At 35.3% G+C, this 14,996-nt stretch overlaps 1 protein-coding gene across 1 annotated transcript in view; it reads right to left on the bottom strand.

Moving 5' to 3' along the window:
• LOC129254562 (uncharacterized) overlaps nucleotides 1-14,996 on the bottom strand; it is a 177,994-nt gene that overhangs the window by 147,125 nt on the left and 15,873 nt on the right. Inside the window, exons 8-18 of the mRNA XM_064113465.1 lie at nucleotides 14,546-14,785; nucleotides 14,086-14,325; nucleotides 11,499-11,735; nucleotides 9,482-9,718; nucleotides 7,254-7,478; nucleotides 6,646-6,882; nucleotides 5,908-6,153; nucleotides 5,094-5,336; nucleotides 2,318-2,560; nucleotides 1,785-1,900; nucleotides 1,221-1,282 (exon numbers count right to left, since the gene is read on the bottom strand). Coding sequence (XP_063969535.1) covers nucleotides 1,221-1,282; nucleotides 1,785-1,900; nucleotides 2,318-2,560; nucleotides 5,094-5,336; nucleotides 5,908-6,153; nucleotides 6,646-6,882; nucleotides 7,254-7,478; nucleotides 9,482-9,718; nucleotides 11,499-11,735; nucleotides 14,086-14,325; nucleotides 14,546-14,785 — 2,326 coding nt within the window. The remainder of the gene's footprint in view (nucleotides 1-1,220; nucleotides 1,283-1,784; nucleotides 1,901-2,317; nucleotides 2,561-5,093; nucleotides 5,337-5,907; nucleotides 6,154-6,645; nucleotides 6,883-7,253; nucleotides 7,479-9,481; nucleotides 9,719-11,498; nucleotides 11,736-14,085; nucleotides 14,326-14,545; nucleotides 14,786-14,996) is intronic.

Raw genomic sequence — 14,996 nt, 5'->3', positions numbered from 1 at the left:
CCCAAAGTTCATTGACCCTAAATTACCTTTGAAACTCAGGCAGGATATTCAGTAATACTTCATTACCCTTATGTCCAGTTTCATCAACTAGGTTAATATACTTTCTAAGTTATGACATTTCATAAACTTAACCAGAGGTTAAGTTTTGGATGTTGCTTCCCCCAACATGGTCTAAGTTAATTGACCCAAAATGACCTTTGACCTTCATCATGTGACCTGAAACTCAGGCAGGATTTTCAAAATTACTTGATTAATCTTATGTCAAAGTTTCATAAACTTGGTCCATATACTTTCTAAGTTATTAAGTTGCTTGAAAAAATAAATCTTAGGTTAAGATTTCAATGTTGATGCAGCCGCCGTCGTAGGAAAAGCAGCGCCTATGGTCTCGTCCTATTATGCAGGCAAGATAAAATATATATCTCAAGTTTGTCAATATTTGATCAAGATTCTAAACATTACCACAATAATGCCAATTGGCAGGCAAAATATCAATAAAAAAGAGTGATGCCAGAATAAATGTTTGAAATTCTATAATATCGCGCATAGTTCTTGTATTATAATGAGAAATGCACTTTTAAAAGATTGATAAAATTTTTGAGTTATCATCTAATGTAGTTTGAATAATCATCAAATTAACTTAAATTCAATATTTTTCATACCTTGTATTTTTTTTTTAAATAATACACAACAAGTGTGTCGCTAAGGCGAGCACATAATACGCTTGCCTATAACATGGAAAATAGAGTTATTGGTCAAGCAAGAAAAGTGGAAGATGGTGACTTCACCTTTGACTGTCTGACCTCAAAATCAAGAGAATTCCTGGGAACTGTGCTAGTATCATACACACCAAATTATATGAGCCTATAGGTTAGGTTATACTAAAGTTATCGCGTTTACAAGGACTGCAGAAGGGTGAGATGAAAACATGTCACTGTGACCTTGAACTTTGACCTTTTGACCTCAAAATCGATATGCTTCTGGAATCCATGCTAGTATTATACACACCAAATAATATGAGCCTAGTTTAAGTTAAACTGCAGTTATCACGTTTACAAGGAAAATTTAACGGACGGAGAGACAAACAGACGTACGGACACCAAGCGTGATACCATAATGTGTCCAGTCTAGAAGGGGGGAAAAGGGGGTTTTAAAGAAAACATTAACATCAACATGAAATGTGCAAATTTGGCATCATTGAAAGAGTCTGCAGAGGCACTTACCTAAAACCATTGACAGTACTTCCTAAGTACTGTGATCCTAGTGGCTCAAAAATGACATCAAACTACAAGGAAAGAAAAAGAATCTGATGTTAAACAAAACTTTATTCAAAATAAATCACATGACGTGGTACAATAACTGTTTCTTTATCTATAAATCTTATATAAATAATTTCTCTGCATTGGCAGTAAATCATCTTGTACTCTGCTTATCATAAGCCTATATTGATATATTTTCGGAAATTCCCTTTATTATGAGCTCAATGGAATGCATAACAGCATTAAAATTATTTTTTTAAAGTAGCATATTTCTCACACAAACAGTGATGCACACATTTTTTCCATCAATATCTTAGAACAGGATGGCAATGCAACATACACTGTACCTACTAACACAGAATCCTATAATTCTACACATGGAACATGACAAATCATTTCTCCTTATGGTTTAGTTACAGAGAGAATAACCAAAACAAATGCCAGCAAAATTTTGGGAATATTTTACAATATCGGTATCTATTACATACTTCAAGGAGGTACTGAATTCCAAAAATATTTTGAACTTACCCCACTAACAAGGTCAGCAGCTGTACTCTGGAAGAGTTCAGAACTTGAATCTGTCAATTCAGCAGTGAATGTACCAGCAATGGCTAATGATCCTGAAACTGTAACTGATGCATTACCTAAAATACAAATACCCGGTATTGAAAAAGGCATGATACCAACTGTCTACCACAGAATCAAACAATTATTTTTATTTTTTTTAAATAGGCATACTAAAAGATTGTCTTGGCCTACAGAGAAATAATGTGAGCAGTGTAGTAAATCATCTCCCACGAAGAAAGATTCATGCAATATTTTCTTTCTAACTTACAAACAGTGAAGCGCATGGCCATATAATTTAAATTGTTTATTGATTAACTGAACTTGAACATCAATAATTGCATAACACTCAAAGTCTTTGTGTATAGGAGATGAATCTCTTCCAAATATCTTCACAAACAGCTGACTCTTATATAACTTTTTAAATATTGAACTCCCTTGTCCTATAAAAACCCATAAATATGTTAATAACTTCACAATACATCTCTTATACCTACCAATCACAGTAACATCAAAACTGCAAATCTGGGTATTTCCAGCATCATCAGTAGATATGTAAGTTACATTGGTAGTTCCACCAGGGAAAGAACTTCCTGAACTATAATCTGATGTCAAAGTCTGAAATCCAGCATTATCAGAAGCAGTAGGTTCTGTCCACATAACGGTTGCTGTAGACTTGTCATTATCTGCATTCAACGTAATAGAGCTTGGACATCCTGAAATAATTGGTCTTTCATTATCTGTGATATTGAACGTAAACAAATAGTAAGCTTGCCTTCAGGCTCTCTGTCATAACATAAATTCAACCTGGTTTGAACTTCAGAAAATTGTTTTACCCCTACCCCTTTACAATATTAATGTGACTAAAATACTCCCATCAAAGCTTTGTTATATTCTATGCAAGTATTAAGTCAGAACTTTCACATTTGACTGACATTAACTGGGCTATTTCAGACCAGTATATACTGGGGGGGGTCATTTTGACCCCCCCCCCCTCAGATCTCGGCCACTGATCATGCGATCGCCGCGTAAAATGTAAACTACAAGACTGTATGGTAAACTTTTTTTGAAATTCTTTATATTTTTAATTAATTAATTATGCAAATAAGCGTATGAAATTTGCCCTAAATTTTGTTTTTTGTGCATGTTTTTGCCTTTAACTCAATTTATATAGCTAGTAGAATGCTAATTTTTGGTAGGAGTATAATAATTATATTTCTAACAAATATCTACAAAAAAATTGCAAAAATGTAATTGATTTCTTATGTATTTTATTGTTTTTTATTCTTAAATGTATTTCTTTGTTTTTTCAAACCTTTGTTTTTTATTGTTTTTTCCAATGAATTTTGTCAGGGACCCTTCTGCAATTATAAATAGCATGAAATAAATCCATTTAAACCAACAAAAGTAAAAATAATCATACATCTATGATTTTTGGTTGAAAAACATACATGTAATTTGCATTGACTTTGTACATGCACTTACATGATGTTGCGTAATTTCAGAACCGCGTCCCCGGGCGTCGCAATTTTGGTCTCAAAAGATGCGCAAGACTTGAAAGTAAAAAGTCAGTGAGCGGCGGGATCAAAAAACTTTGCGCGAGGGGGTAGTGATGAAATTTGTTGAGGGGGGAGTCAAATTGACCCCTCCCCCCATTAATAAGGGTTAATAATACTAGCAGCTACAGCTAAGCATCAATCACATGGTAATATATTAAAGGTTGCTTTCTGTAGGGTTTGTACAGCACTCTTATACACATAGTAATGACAAAGTTCCAAATAAAAAATCACACCAACCTCCTTCCATCTATTCTACAATGTTTATTAGAATTATCATTATTCTTTGTAAGCTGATTACACAGCAAATGAAAACTTTGTGAACAAAGACAACTCCAAAAGCCCTGTCAGACAAAGTATACATTCACTTAGGGAATATCGGATGGCCTTGGGTGGGATGCGTAGAAAAACAGTGTGTATCAATAAAAATTTTATAATTTGAAAAAGCCCTGGGAATTTAAAAATGTACAACAGGGGGATAATTTTTTATATATGTTTTGGAGTTTGGGTCTCATCTCTCATACCAAAGTAAAAATAAAGCTCGCAGAAATCAGTTTGCACAGAAATGCTCATTTTCACGCTGTGTCCAAAAAAAGGCAAAAACCAACTGACAGTGCAATACATCTCTTATGCATTTCTTTTGCATTTTTAACCCATTTAAAAAAACATACATTAAAGCATATCGTAACTACTTTGCCACCTAAATTCACATTTTACCCTATGTAAGCACAAACTTTACCATTTTTGTGCCAGCCGGATCTGAGGACATAACTGAACGGTCTCGGTTCATGGGGAGGGGATAGGGGCAAAATTGCGCTCTGAAGTGTCTTGGCAAAGAAACAAGTAAAAAAGGGTAAAATATATCTTCAAATCAATCTTCCTACATATAGTCCATCTGTTCTTCATGACTAACATCAACTCTTATCCATATAACTATTTCCAAGTTCTGTGCAAATCTTTTTTCACAAACTTCTCGAAAGTGTTGCTCACTCACGCGGAAAGATTTTTTGAGTTATATCGTCATTTGCTTAAAGAGATCTGTACCAATGTGGATAAACCTTCAGGATATTACAAATATATAAATTTACAGGATTATTTCTGAGTGTAAACTTTTTTTGGATACGCACTATATTGTTCTTCAGCGAGTAACAATAATTTCTCAAATCCCACAAAAATTGGCCATCCCATATTATTATTATTCAAATACCCTGAAAAAGCTAAACATAAATTGATAAAGCAAAAACTTGCATTTATTCACCATTTTATGTCAATCCTGTAAATCATAAGCATGGCGACAGAGTATTGTCCTTTTTTTTAAAAGAAATCTATGTAAAGATGCGCTAGCATATAGTAAAAGCACATTTGAATTCAATAAATTTACGCTCCTTTGCCACACATTCTGGCAACTAATACGCAATGCAATTTCATTGTGACGTAACAAGAACCTCATGCGCACAATCATTTATTAACCAATGATAATCTTATGGGCGGAGCAAAATATTCATTTCATCCAATATGGAAAATATTGGATTTTTAATATGCCTCTGAAAACCATCCAATATTTTCTATTTTGGATGGTTTTCATAGGCATACACATTAAAAATAAGTTTTAATATTTTGTCTCTTTGAAAAAACCTCGCAAGACGTCACAAAATATCTGCGCCTCTAAAAGCCTACATCTAAATAATAATTTCACATGCTGTCCATTCATACATACCAATGACTGTCACTACAAACATGCAAGTTGCACTGTATCCTGTGACATCTGTTGATGTGTATGTTACTGTAGTAGAGCCAATAGGCATGGGATAGCCAGGATAATAATCTGATATTAATGTCTGTATGCCAGAGTTGTCGGTAGCTGTAGGTTCTGTCCAATTTGCAGCCCATGACGCAACACCACTGTCTGTATTCACTGAGATTGAGCTTGGACATCCAGATATTACAGGTCTTTCATTATCTACAAGAAAAAAAAGATAAAGCAAGAACTCTGTCTGCATCACTTTCTTCAAGATGATGTATGAAATATGTTTGAGATGACTTCCACCCCACCCCCCCCCCCCAAAAAAAAGGAGAAAATCATGTCCTCCTCACCTCTATGATTCTACTTAATATGTTGGAATTGGTCAGAGATGGACATTAATGAGCCAATAACCACACAAAAGAATGATTAAAATTCATATATCTCTAAGGGATGATTGTTATTTTTGTTGGAAATACAAAAATGAATTCACCTCTTTGTATTTTCCATTAAACTTTTACCTTCTTACACCAAGCCCACTCAGATCACTGTCACTCCAATATTTTTTTAATGAAGTTAATGTGTCAAATAGTGTACAAGTGTACAAAATGAAAAGTAAGTAACAGACATCCAGCTACCTTCATTCCATGAAGGCAAGATAATCATGAAATAGGATCATCAGATTTACTTCAATAGTACAGAAACTACAGATTATGATTTGAATCAAACAAAATATATACTGAAAAAAATAAATATATAATTCCAATATACCGAAACCATTAAAACTCACCATTCACTGCAATGTCAAACGTACAAGTCATGACGAAATTCCCTGAACTATCAGTTGCTGTGTAAGTCACACGAGTGCTTCCGATAGGAAAGGTATCCCCAGGGTAGTGGTTGGAGGTCAGAGAAACAGAGCCAGAATTATCTGATGCTGATGGTGGTGTCCAAATAACCACTGCAGTGGCTAGTCCACTATCAGTGTTTACCGATATAGAAGCTGGGCAATTCCTGATCATGGGATGTTGCAAATCTACAAAGAGATTTTTTTTTTAAACTCAGGTCTTGAGTATGGGTTCAATATCTAATTTTAGGGTGAATTTTATTTTCAAAACATTGAGAACAAATAGAGCCTCTGAAAAATTAGTGCATGCAGTCTTCAAGGGCTACTTTGATATCCTTGATAAACCTTGATATCAACTAGTTTTTTACATTCTTTTACAAAATTAATTTTTTTTATTCGTTTCAGTCGCTTTTTATCTCTAAAAACATTTAAATTTAAATCAAAAAATTAAATGTACATTCTTACAGTGAGTACAGAGTCATCTACAGGTTTAATGTATAAACATAGTGATGGACAAGGACAAATGGTTTAAAAGGAAACATTCAGCAGGAACAAACCGATACACTTTACAACTTATATTATGAAAGAAAATACTCTGCAAAAATATATCTTTATCAGCAATGTTGTGCTTAAAGTCTAAATAAACTTTAATTCACATCTCAATCAACCCCATAAATCTACCTTGAATTGTCAACAAAAAGACACAATTTGCTTGGTTCCCAGAAGAATCTGTTGCATTGGCTGTCACAGTGATTTGACCGATAGTATAAACTCCCGGAGAATGCGAAACTGTGACTGTCACATCACCAGAGAGGTCTGTAGCTGAAGGTTCATCCCAGGTAAGGGTCACACTTGATTCATCAGTAGCCACAGTGGCAGAGACATCAGCCGGACAGGTGATACTGGGTGCAGTGGTATCTGATGGGCACAATATTATCTTTAATTTCATCAAACATTTGCCATCCATTTTCCCAATCATTTTACTAATCTAAAAAACATCTTGGTTAAAAGTCGACTTGTTGACCTTAAATTACCATGTTGAGTATTTCTAACAAAATAATCATAAATTCCATAGGAAGTGAAGATTCAAAGTCTTTTTATTTAATCAATCTCATGTTTGATGAACCTATTTCATCTGAAAAAAAAATGCTAAAGAAAAACATAATAAAAGGCAAAATGCTATTTTGAACTATAAATAATGAATATGTTTTTGCTACTAAACCAACATAAGGCATAATGGATGGATTTATAAGAAATTGATGGACATGTAAACAGAAGATCAAACTCACCAGTTAAAGTGACAGTAAAAGTGCACTCTGCTTTGTTGCCAGAGGGGTCCACTGCTATCACTGTCACTATGTTTTCCCCAAGGATTAGATCTGCAGGTAAGGGACTACTGCTGAGATTAGCAATTTCCTCTGAGTTATCAGTAGCTGTGGCATCCCATAAAACAGGATTTGCTGCCAGTTCAGCTGTAATGTCTAATGGGCAGGACACTATTGGATTCTCCAAATCTGAGGATAAAATAAACAATACAGCAGGGGGTTTCAAGTACATGGGGGTCACAGTCACTGCCAAATTGAAGAGTGGACAGTATCCATGAGAATTCTCCTTAAAGTCAGGCTACTAGGAAACTCTAAACCCAGATGTTTTGCAGATCCCCCCTCCCCCCCAAAAAAAAAAAATCTTCACAGATTTGCACACTCTAAACAGGAATTTTTGTGCAGATGTCCCGTATTTGCAAATTACATACTCTATTAACATTTCATGCCACAGTGCTTCAGGGGTTCTTCTTTTCTCATTTTGGGCTTATTCCACAATATATTTGCGTTCCGCTCCTACCCTTGAAACAAAAACCTTTTTGCGGATGCTGTCCACTCTCAAATGCCAGTGACCCCAGGGTTTTGCATTTAAATAACTTACAACCATTATGAGTGAAAATAGTTGCTCCCGAGTACCACATTTAAAGTGTAATTTGGTAGGTTTGACACAAGTATATTATTCAGAATATAAAACTGCTTCAGGGAATTCTAGAAAATTGGTGGATGTTATTTAAAATAAAGCTTTAAAGATTAAGATTTTATCTAAACATCAGCAGAGTGAATTTGGGATTAGTACAAAGACACAATTCTAAACATATGTCTAATTCAGAGAATAATACTTCAAGAAATATATATTGGTACATCCATATCTACAATATCAAAATTAAAGAATTGTAACATCAACCTAGATAATAATTGATTGACTTAAAATTGGACAAAACTTTCTATTGCCAGAATGATCATCCGACATGACCAAAATGAGGTAATATAATGAAAATTGATTTAAATAAAGCGCTTAGAAATTACATTAACAATGCATACAATAAAAAATATTTAACATACATCATATTCAACGCAGCTAAACAAACAGGGAAAAAGGGTTTAGCTTGACATGTACGCTGAATAACGGGTCCACATGACACTAAGTGAAGTACCATAAAATGCACTTACATGCAAGATCTTTTCCTAGAAAGAAATCCTTTAAAAAAAAACGTAGCAAATGTCTGAGCCACATCAGGTTTTAAAGCAGGGTTTTTTTCATTTAATTATCTAATTCAGCATACAAACAAGGGGAACATCTCTGACAGTCTCGCCTCCATTATGCAATTCAAAATAGCAGCAGTGCTGACTTTGAAAACAACTAAAATAAATAATTATTCACAAGATTATTACGAATAAAAAATACTAGCTTCACTGACCCTAAATGACCTTTGACCTTGATCATATGACCTCAGACTTGCAAGATGATCAGTGATACTTGATTACCCTTTTGGCAAGTTTCATGAACTAGATCCACAAACTTTCAAAGTAACGATGGCATTTCAACAAATACCCAAAACATGGTCAAAGTTCATTGACGCTAAATGACCTGTACCTTGGTCATGTAACCTGATATTCCAACAGGATGTTCAGTGATAAGTATAGGTTTCAAGGTTTCAAGGTTTATTTACATATCAACAACATCTCACATTTTCAACAAAGTCAACAACTCAATACAAACAATATTGTACAATACAAACAATATTATACAATACAAATTATCATAGGTAAGCATAAATAAATATTGTTAAATATGAAATGTATACTTAATATATTTAGGAGAAAAAAAAAAGTACTATAATGTATTCTTGTAAACGGTTGTAATATAATGACAAGAAAGAAAATGAGAGGTGTGGATATGTGCAGCCAAAGGTAAAAGCAGAGCTTGTTGTTTAAAGGCTCCCGACTTGCATACCTTCATGTCAAAGTTTCATGAAATAGATCCATATACTTCTTAAGATATGAGAACATAACATTTCAAACACTCAATATTGGTTAAGATATCAATGGTGACACCACTGCTATGTAGGCAAAGTTACAGAACTACATGTATGGTAAGGTGCTCGATATAATGCACAAATTTAACAATTTCTACAGCATTTCCAATTTACTACACGTAATACTAGCTTCGCATTGAATGAAAGGACAATCCTCACCTTGAACATTCACCCAGAAACTACAGTGAGCCTCATTTCCAGCCCCATCCACTGCTGTACTAGTGACCATCTTGATCCCAATAGGTAAGAGGCCTGGAGAGCCATCTGTCTGCACAGTTGTTTGGCCAGAGTTGTCTGATGCGAATGGTCCTACCCAAGTAACGATAGCTGAAGATGCACCCATATCAGTTGTAACTGTTATGTTGTCTGGGCATGAGATCGTTGGAGCTTCCTCATCTATATGAAAGTCAATGTTGTATTAGTAAAAACTCTAAATAACATATCAGACCCAAACTCCTACAAGCATAAAGAGGTTGAATGTGATTTGTGTATACATTAATTCTATAAATCAGAAGACAACTTTTTCATTCATCCATATCAATGAAAATCGGTGATATATTAATATTTATTTCAACCTTCAGCGCTTTGAAAAATTTCTATAAGGACTTTCATAAATTTTGTGCATTATTAGTTATATAAATTATTACCTTTGACCCCATTTCCGCAAAACATTACATATGTGACAAAGCATGGCAAAACCCATAAGTCGTACTGTGCAAATTTCTGTAGAGGACATTAAAAGTTGTTTTGGACAGAATGGTCAAATTTCAGTTTTTAGTATTCCTTCAACGATTATATTGACTATAACAAGTGGAATGCCTCTGGCGGTCTCACCTGCATCACGCGATTCAATATAGCAGCAGTGCTGATTTTGAAAACTACTATAGCTCGCCCAAGATGTTCAGTGATACTTGGTTACTCTTATTTCCACGTTTTATGAACTAGACCAATACACTTACAGAGATATGAAGGTAATTCAACAAATACCCCCAACGTGGCCAAAGTTCATTGACCTTACATGACCTTTGACCTTGATCATGTGACCTGAAACTCGCACAGGATGTTTAGTGATACTTGATTACTCTTATGTCCAAGTTTCAAGAGTCAGATCCATACACTGTCGGAGTTATGATGGTAATTCAAAAGATACCCCCATTATGGCCAAAGTTCATTGACCTTTGACCTTGGTCATGTGACCTAAAATGTGCACAGGATGTTCAGTGATACTTGATTACTCTTATGTCCAAGTTTTATGAACTAGACCAACACACTTTCAAAGTTATGGCTGTAATTCAACAAATACCCCAATTTGGCCAAAGTTCATTGACCCTAAATGACCTTTGACCTTGATCATGTGACCTGAAACTTGCACAGGATGTTCAGTAATACTTGATTACTATTATGTCCAAGTTTCATGAATCAGATCCATAAACTTTCAAAGTTACGATGGTAATTCAACAGATACCCCCAATTCGGCCAAAGTTCATTGACCCTAATTGACCTTTGACCTTGGTCATGTGACGTGAAACTCATGCAGGATGTTCAGTGATACTTGATTAACCATATGTATACATGTAATTTTCATGAACTAGGTCCATATATTTTCTAAGTTATGATGACATTTCAAAAACTTAACCTTAGGTTAAGATTTTGATGTTGATTCCCCCAACATGGTCTAAGTTCATTGACCCTAAATGACCTTTGACCTTGGTCATGTGACATGAAACTCAGGCAGGATGTTTAGTAATACTTGATTAACCTTATGGCCAAGTTTCATGAACTAGGTCCATTAACTTTTTAAGTTATGCTGTCATTTCAAAAACTTAACCTCAGGTTAAGATTTGGTGTTGACGCCGCCGCAGTCGCCGCCGCCGTCGGAAAAGCAGCGCCTATAGTCTCACTCTGCTATGCAGGTGAGACAAAAATACATCCGAGAGATAAACACACATGAAAAGATGACAATGACCCGGCAGGCCAAAACATGTGTCTGGTGGGTGGATCTAAAAATTTATCTTCGAACCATTTATCTGTTTTTGTATTATTGCTTGAAAGGGCATTGTCATGCACAGAAGGTACAACAATGATTCTTTAATAGAGAGTTAGCTGATATGATGATTAACTGCAAAACAACAACAATCCTAATTCATCTCTACAGAAACCATTTCAATGCACTTACCAATTATCTGGACAGTGAAGTTACACGAGGCAGTGTTTCCTGAAGAATCTGTTGCCATGGCAATAATTACAACAGAACCCACAGAAAACAAGCCTGGACCAGCTGATAATGTAGTGGTAGGGGTTTCCCCTGAATTATCTGTACTTGTGACTTGCCATGTGACAGAAGCAGATGAGCTTCCTGGGTCTGTTGGTTGAATTATGTTTGCCGGGCAGTTGATGACAGGTAGTTCAGTATCTGTATTTGTAGCAAAATGAAAAAAAAATATTAAGAGTGAGGTCAAATGAACTCCCTTCTGGAGTGAAAAGCATTATAAAGCCTTTTTCATTTGAAATTATAAATTAGTCTGGATACAACATCTATCCAGACTTTCTATGAATATTAACCCTAATTCTCCCGGGGGGGGGGGGGGGCATACTGGCCCCCCTCGACAATTTTCGCAATATATCTGCTGCGCAAAATTTTCTGACCTTGCCGCTCTCTGACTTTTTACTTTCAAGTCTCACGCAAATATTGAGACCAAATTTGTGACGCCCGGGTACGCGGTTACGACATTATGCAACATTATTTAAAGATCCAGACCGGACCCGAAAATGAAATTGATAAATTATATACCAATCGAAAGCTTATAAGCTACTAAATGCACCAAGGTATGCTTTATGCATTTTCACCGCTTCCCAGCTGAGTATTTTGCTTAAGAATATTCCAAGTATCGGGTTTCGAACCCCGCTTAGAAAATAGGCTTTATTGTGCTTTTCACCTGCCTCAAGACCGTGACGTCACGTTGTGTAAGAAGCGTCGTGATTCCATAGGTTTGTACACAGAAAAACTGGGTGATTTTTTTGCTTTCCAGATAACGCATTTCATTCTCTTCACTTCTATCACAGAGGGATATCACATATATTTTTACCCACAAGCTTGAATTTATGAAATCTGCAGTTTTGAACTAGTTTTTGCCATATTTTATTTCCTGCTTATTTGGCGCAGATTTCAATTCTATCTGCATTTAGATTATGTATAACAACTTTTCCTGACATAGCAATTTAGGCCCAATAAGAGCCAAACAAAGACATCACAAAAAAGGTAGTGAATAGTTGTAGGTTTACAACAATTTGAACAGTGAATAATTTTGAGTGCCATTTTCATCTGAAAACGAAAAAAAAATGGATTCATAACATGGAAATGGAAGAAAATACCCAATGCTTTTGTACACAAACCTATGGAATCACAACCCTCCTGACACAACGTGACGTCATCATTTCCAGGCGACGTGGGGGTGCTCAATCGAAGCGTACTTTGGAGGAGCAGTTTCTTTGATTTTTGTTTAATATTTTTAACTATTGGAAGGAGATATATGTAATATTTTTGGTATATTCGTATTGTATGAATCATTACCTTTATTTTGATATATGATTGTTTTTACACCGGTCAGGGTCTTTAAGTGCATGTCAGACCCAAAATTGGTCATAAACATGATTTCATGTACAAATCCAATGCAAATTGTGTATTTAGCCAAAATTCATAAATGTATCATTATTTCTACTTTTACTGATTAAACTTAATTAATTTTGCCTTGTTTGTGATCGGAATTAAGTCTTGAACTATTTCCATCAAAAAAGCAATAAAAAACAAAAAGTAAAAAACAAAGAAATACATAAGAAATTTAAAACACAATAAAATACATATTAAAAAGAAATCGGTCATGGTAGAAAAAAATTTTCATTCACAATTGTTAGAAATGCTATAAAGAATATTTTCACAGAAAAATAGCATTCTAGGAGCTTTATTTAGTGAATCAGAGCAAAAAGTATGTCATGAATAAATTAGCATAATTAATTCATATAAAATAGAATTATATGAATTCAGTGAAATTTACCTGCGTAGATTACATCATTCTCTACCATCATGCAAATTTTCGTTGTGATCGCGCAATCCGCGGCCGAGATCTTAAGGGGGGCCATAATGCCCCCCCCCCCCCCCCCCCGGGAATGACAAGAATCAAAATACCCCGGGAGATTTAGGGTTAAAGAAAAGGGTGTTATTTTAAACTAGTTTACACACTCACTTGTGTTTTCTGCAAAAAAGGATCAACTTGTAATACAATATGAACCACGTAAACTTTAATGTGAAATTTTGTGTTCATTGCTAAATGCTGATGTGCTTTCATTTTCTGATTAGGAAAGTTACAGAAAATGACTAGTATTTACTTGTTACTTATTTCGATCTTACATCTTAATTTGAGGGAGGGTGTCGTGGTCTAGTGGTTAAGACTTTCGTCTTTCATTATGAAGGACGTGTGTTCGGTTCCAAGCCATGTTTTCCTTCAGCAAGAAATTTACCCACATTGTGCTGCACTTAAGCCAGGTGAGGTGAATGGGTACTGGCAGGAAGTAATTGCTCAAAAAGCTGTGTGCACCAGAATAGGTAGACAAGCTTAGCCATGGTAATATACATGTAGGAGTGCCTTGAGCACCTTCATGTAGCATGGTGGATACACGCACTATACAAATCCTATATTATTATATTATTATTACATTAAAATAGGCTGGATTAACAAGTAACAAAGGCGTTGTATCACATGACTCACCTAATACTACAATACTAAATGAACACTGTCCCATGTTACCACTTTCATCAAGAGCTGTGACAGTGACAGTGTGGGTACCAATTGTAAAGACATCCCCAGAAGATGGTGATGATGAAATACTAGGTACTGAACCAGAATTATCTTCAGCTGAGACTTTCCATGTGACAATAGATGACGGACTGCCAGCATCTGTGCCAATTTCAATTGTGGCAGGACATTCTACTGCTGGTGCCTCATTATCTGCAGAAAAAAAAATGCTCCAATCAATCAGATTTAGAAGAAAGTTATTTTTTTCAATTCATAATGGTAAAATTTAATAAGTACCTATCAAAACCAGAATCACCTGCTGGATACATATGGGGGCATAGTTGCATCATTCTTACTTGTTTTCACAGTGATAGGAGTTAAGACATTCAATCTCCATTAATGAGGTAATCATTGATTCCACACATACTATTACCTTGCACAACAATATCAAAGGTGCACTGTCCTTCCAGACCAGCAGGATCAACTACTGTCACAGTGATTTCATGACTGCCAATCTCAAACTGCCCTTCATCCAGATCTGTGGTGATACCAGATATGGTTCCCGAGTTGTCTGTGCCACGGGGACTGCTCCAAGATACAGTGGCATATGCCTGACCTAAATCTGTGCTTCTCGTGATGTTATCAGGGCAGATGGCGACAGGTGCCTCAACATCTATTTTTTTAATAAAAGCAGAATGATTTGCTTTGTAAAACCCATTATTCATACATGTAACCATTCAAAGATTCTCAAAGTGATAAAAACAAAAATGAGCATTCAATATCAACTTCAATCCAGTTTTATATGGAATATACTTTCAAATCATGAAGCTTTAAATACTTGTGCAAAGAAAATTACATCGGACAGGTATGGGACACCAACAATT

The sequence above is a fragment of the Lytechinus pictus genome, chromosome 1, assembly GCF_037042905.1.
Source record: "Lytechinus pictus isolate F3 Inbred chromosome 1, Lp3.0, whole genome shotgun sequence".
NCBI classification, from domain to species: Eukaryota; Metazoa; Echinodermata; class Echinoidea; order Temnopleuroida; family Toxopneustidae; genus Lytechinus; species Lytechinus pictus.
This window is presented reverse-complemented; position numbering and strand designations above follow the sequence as displayed.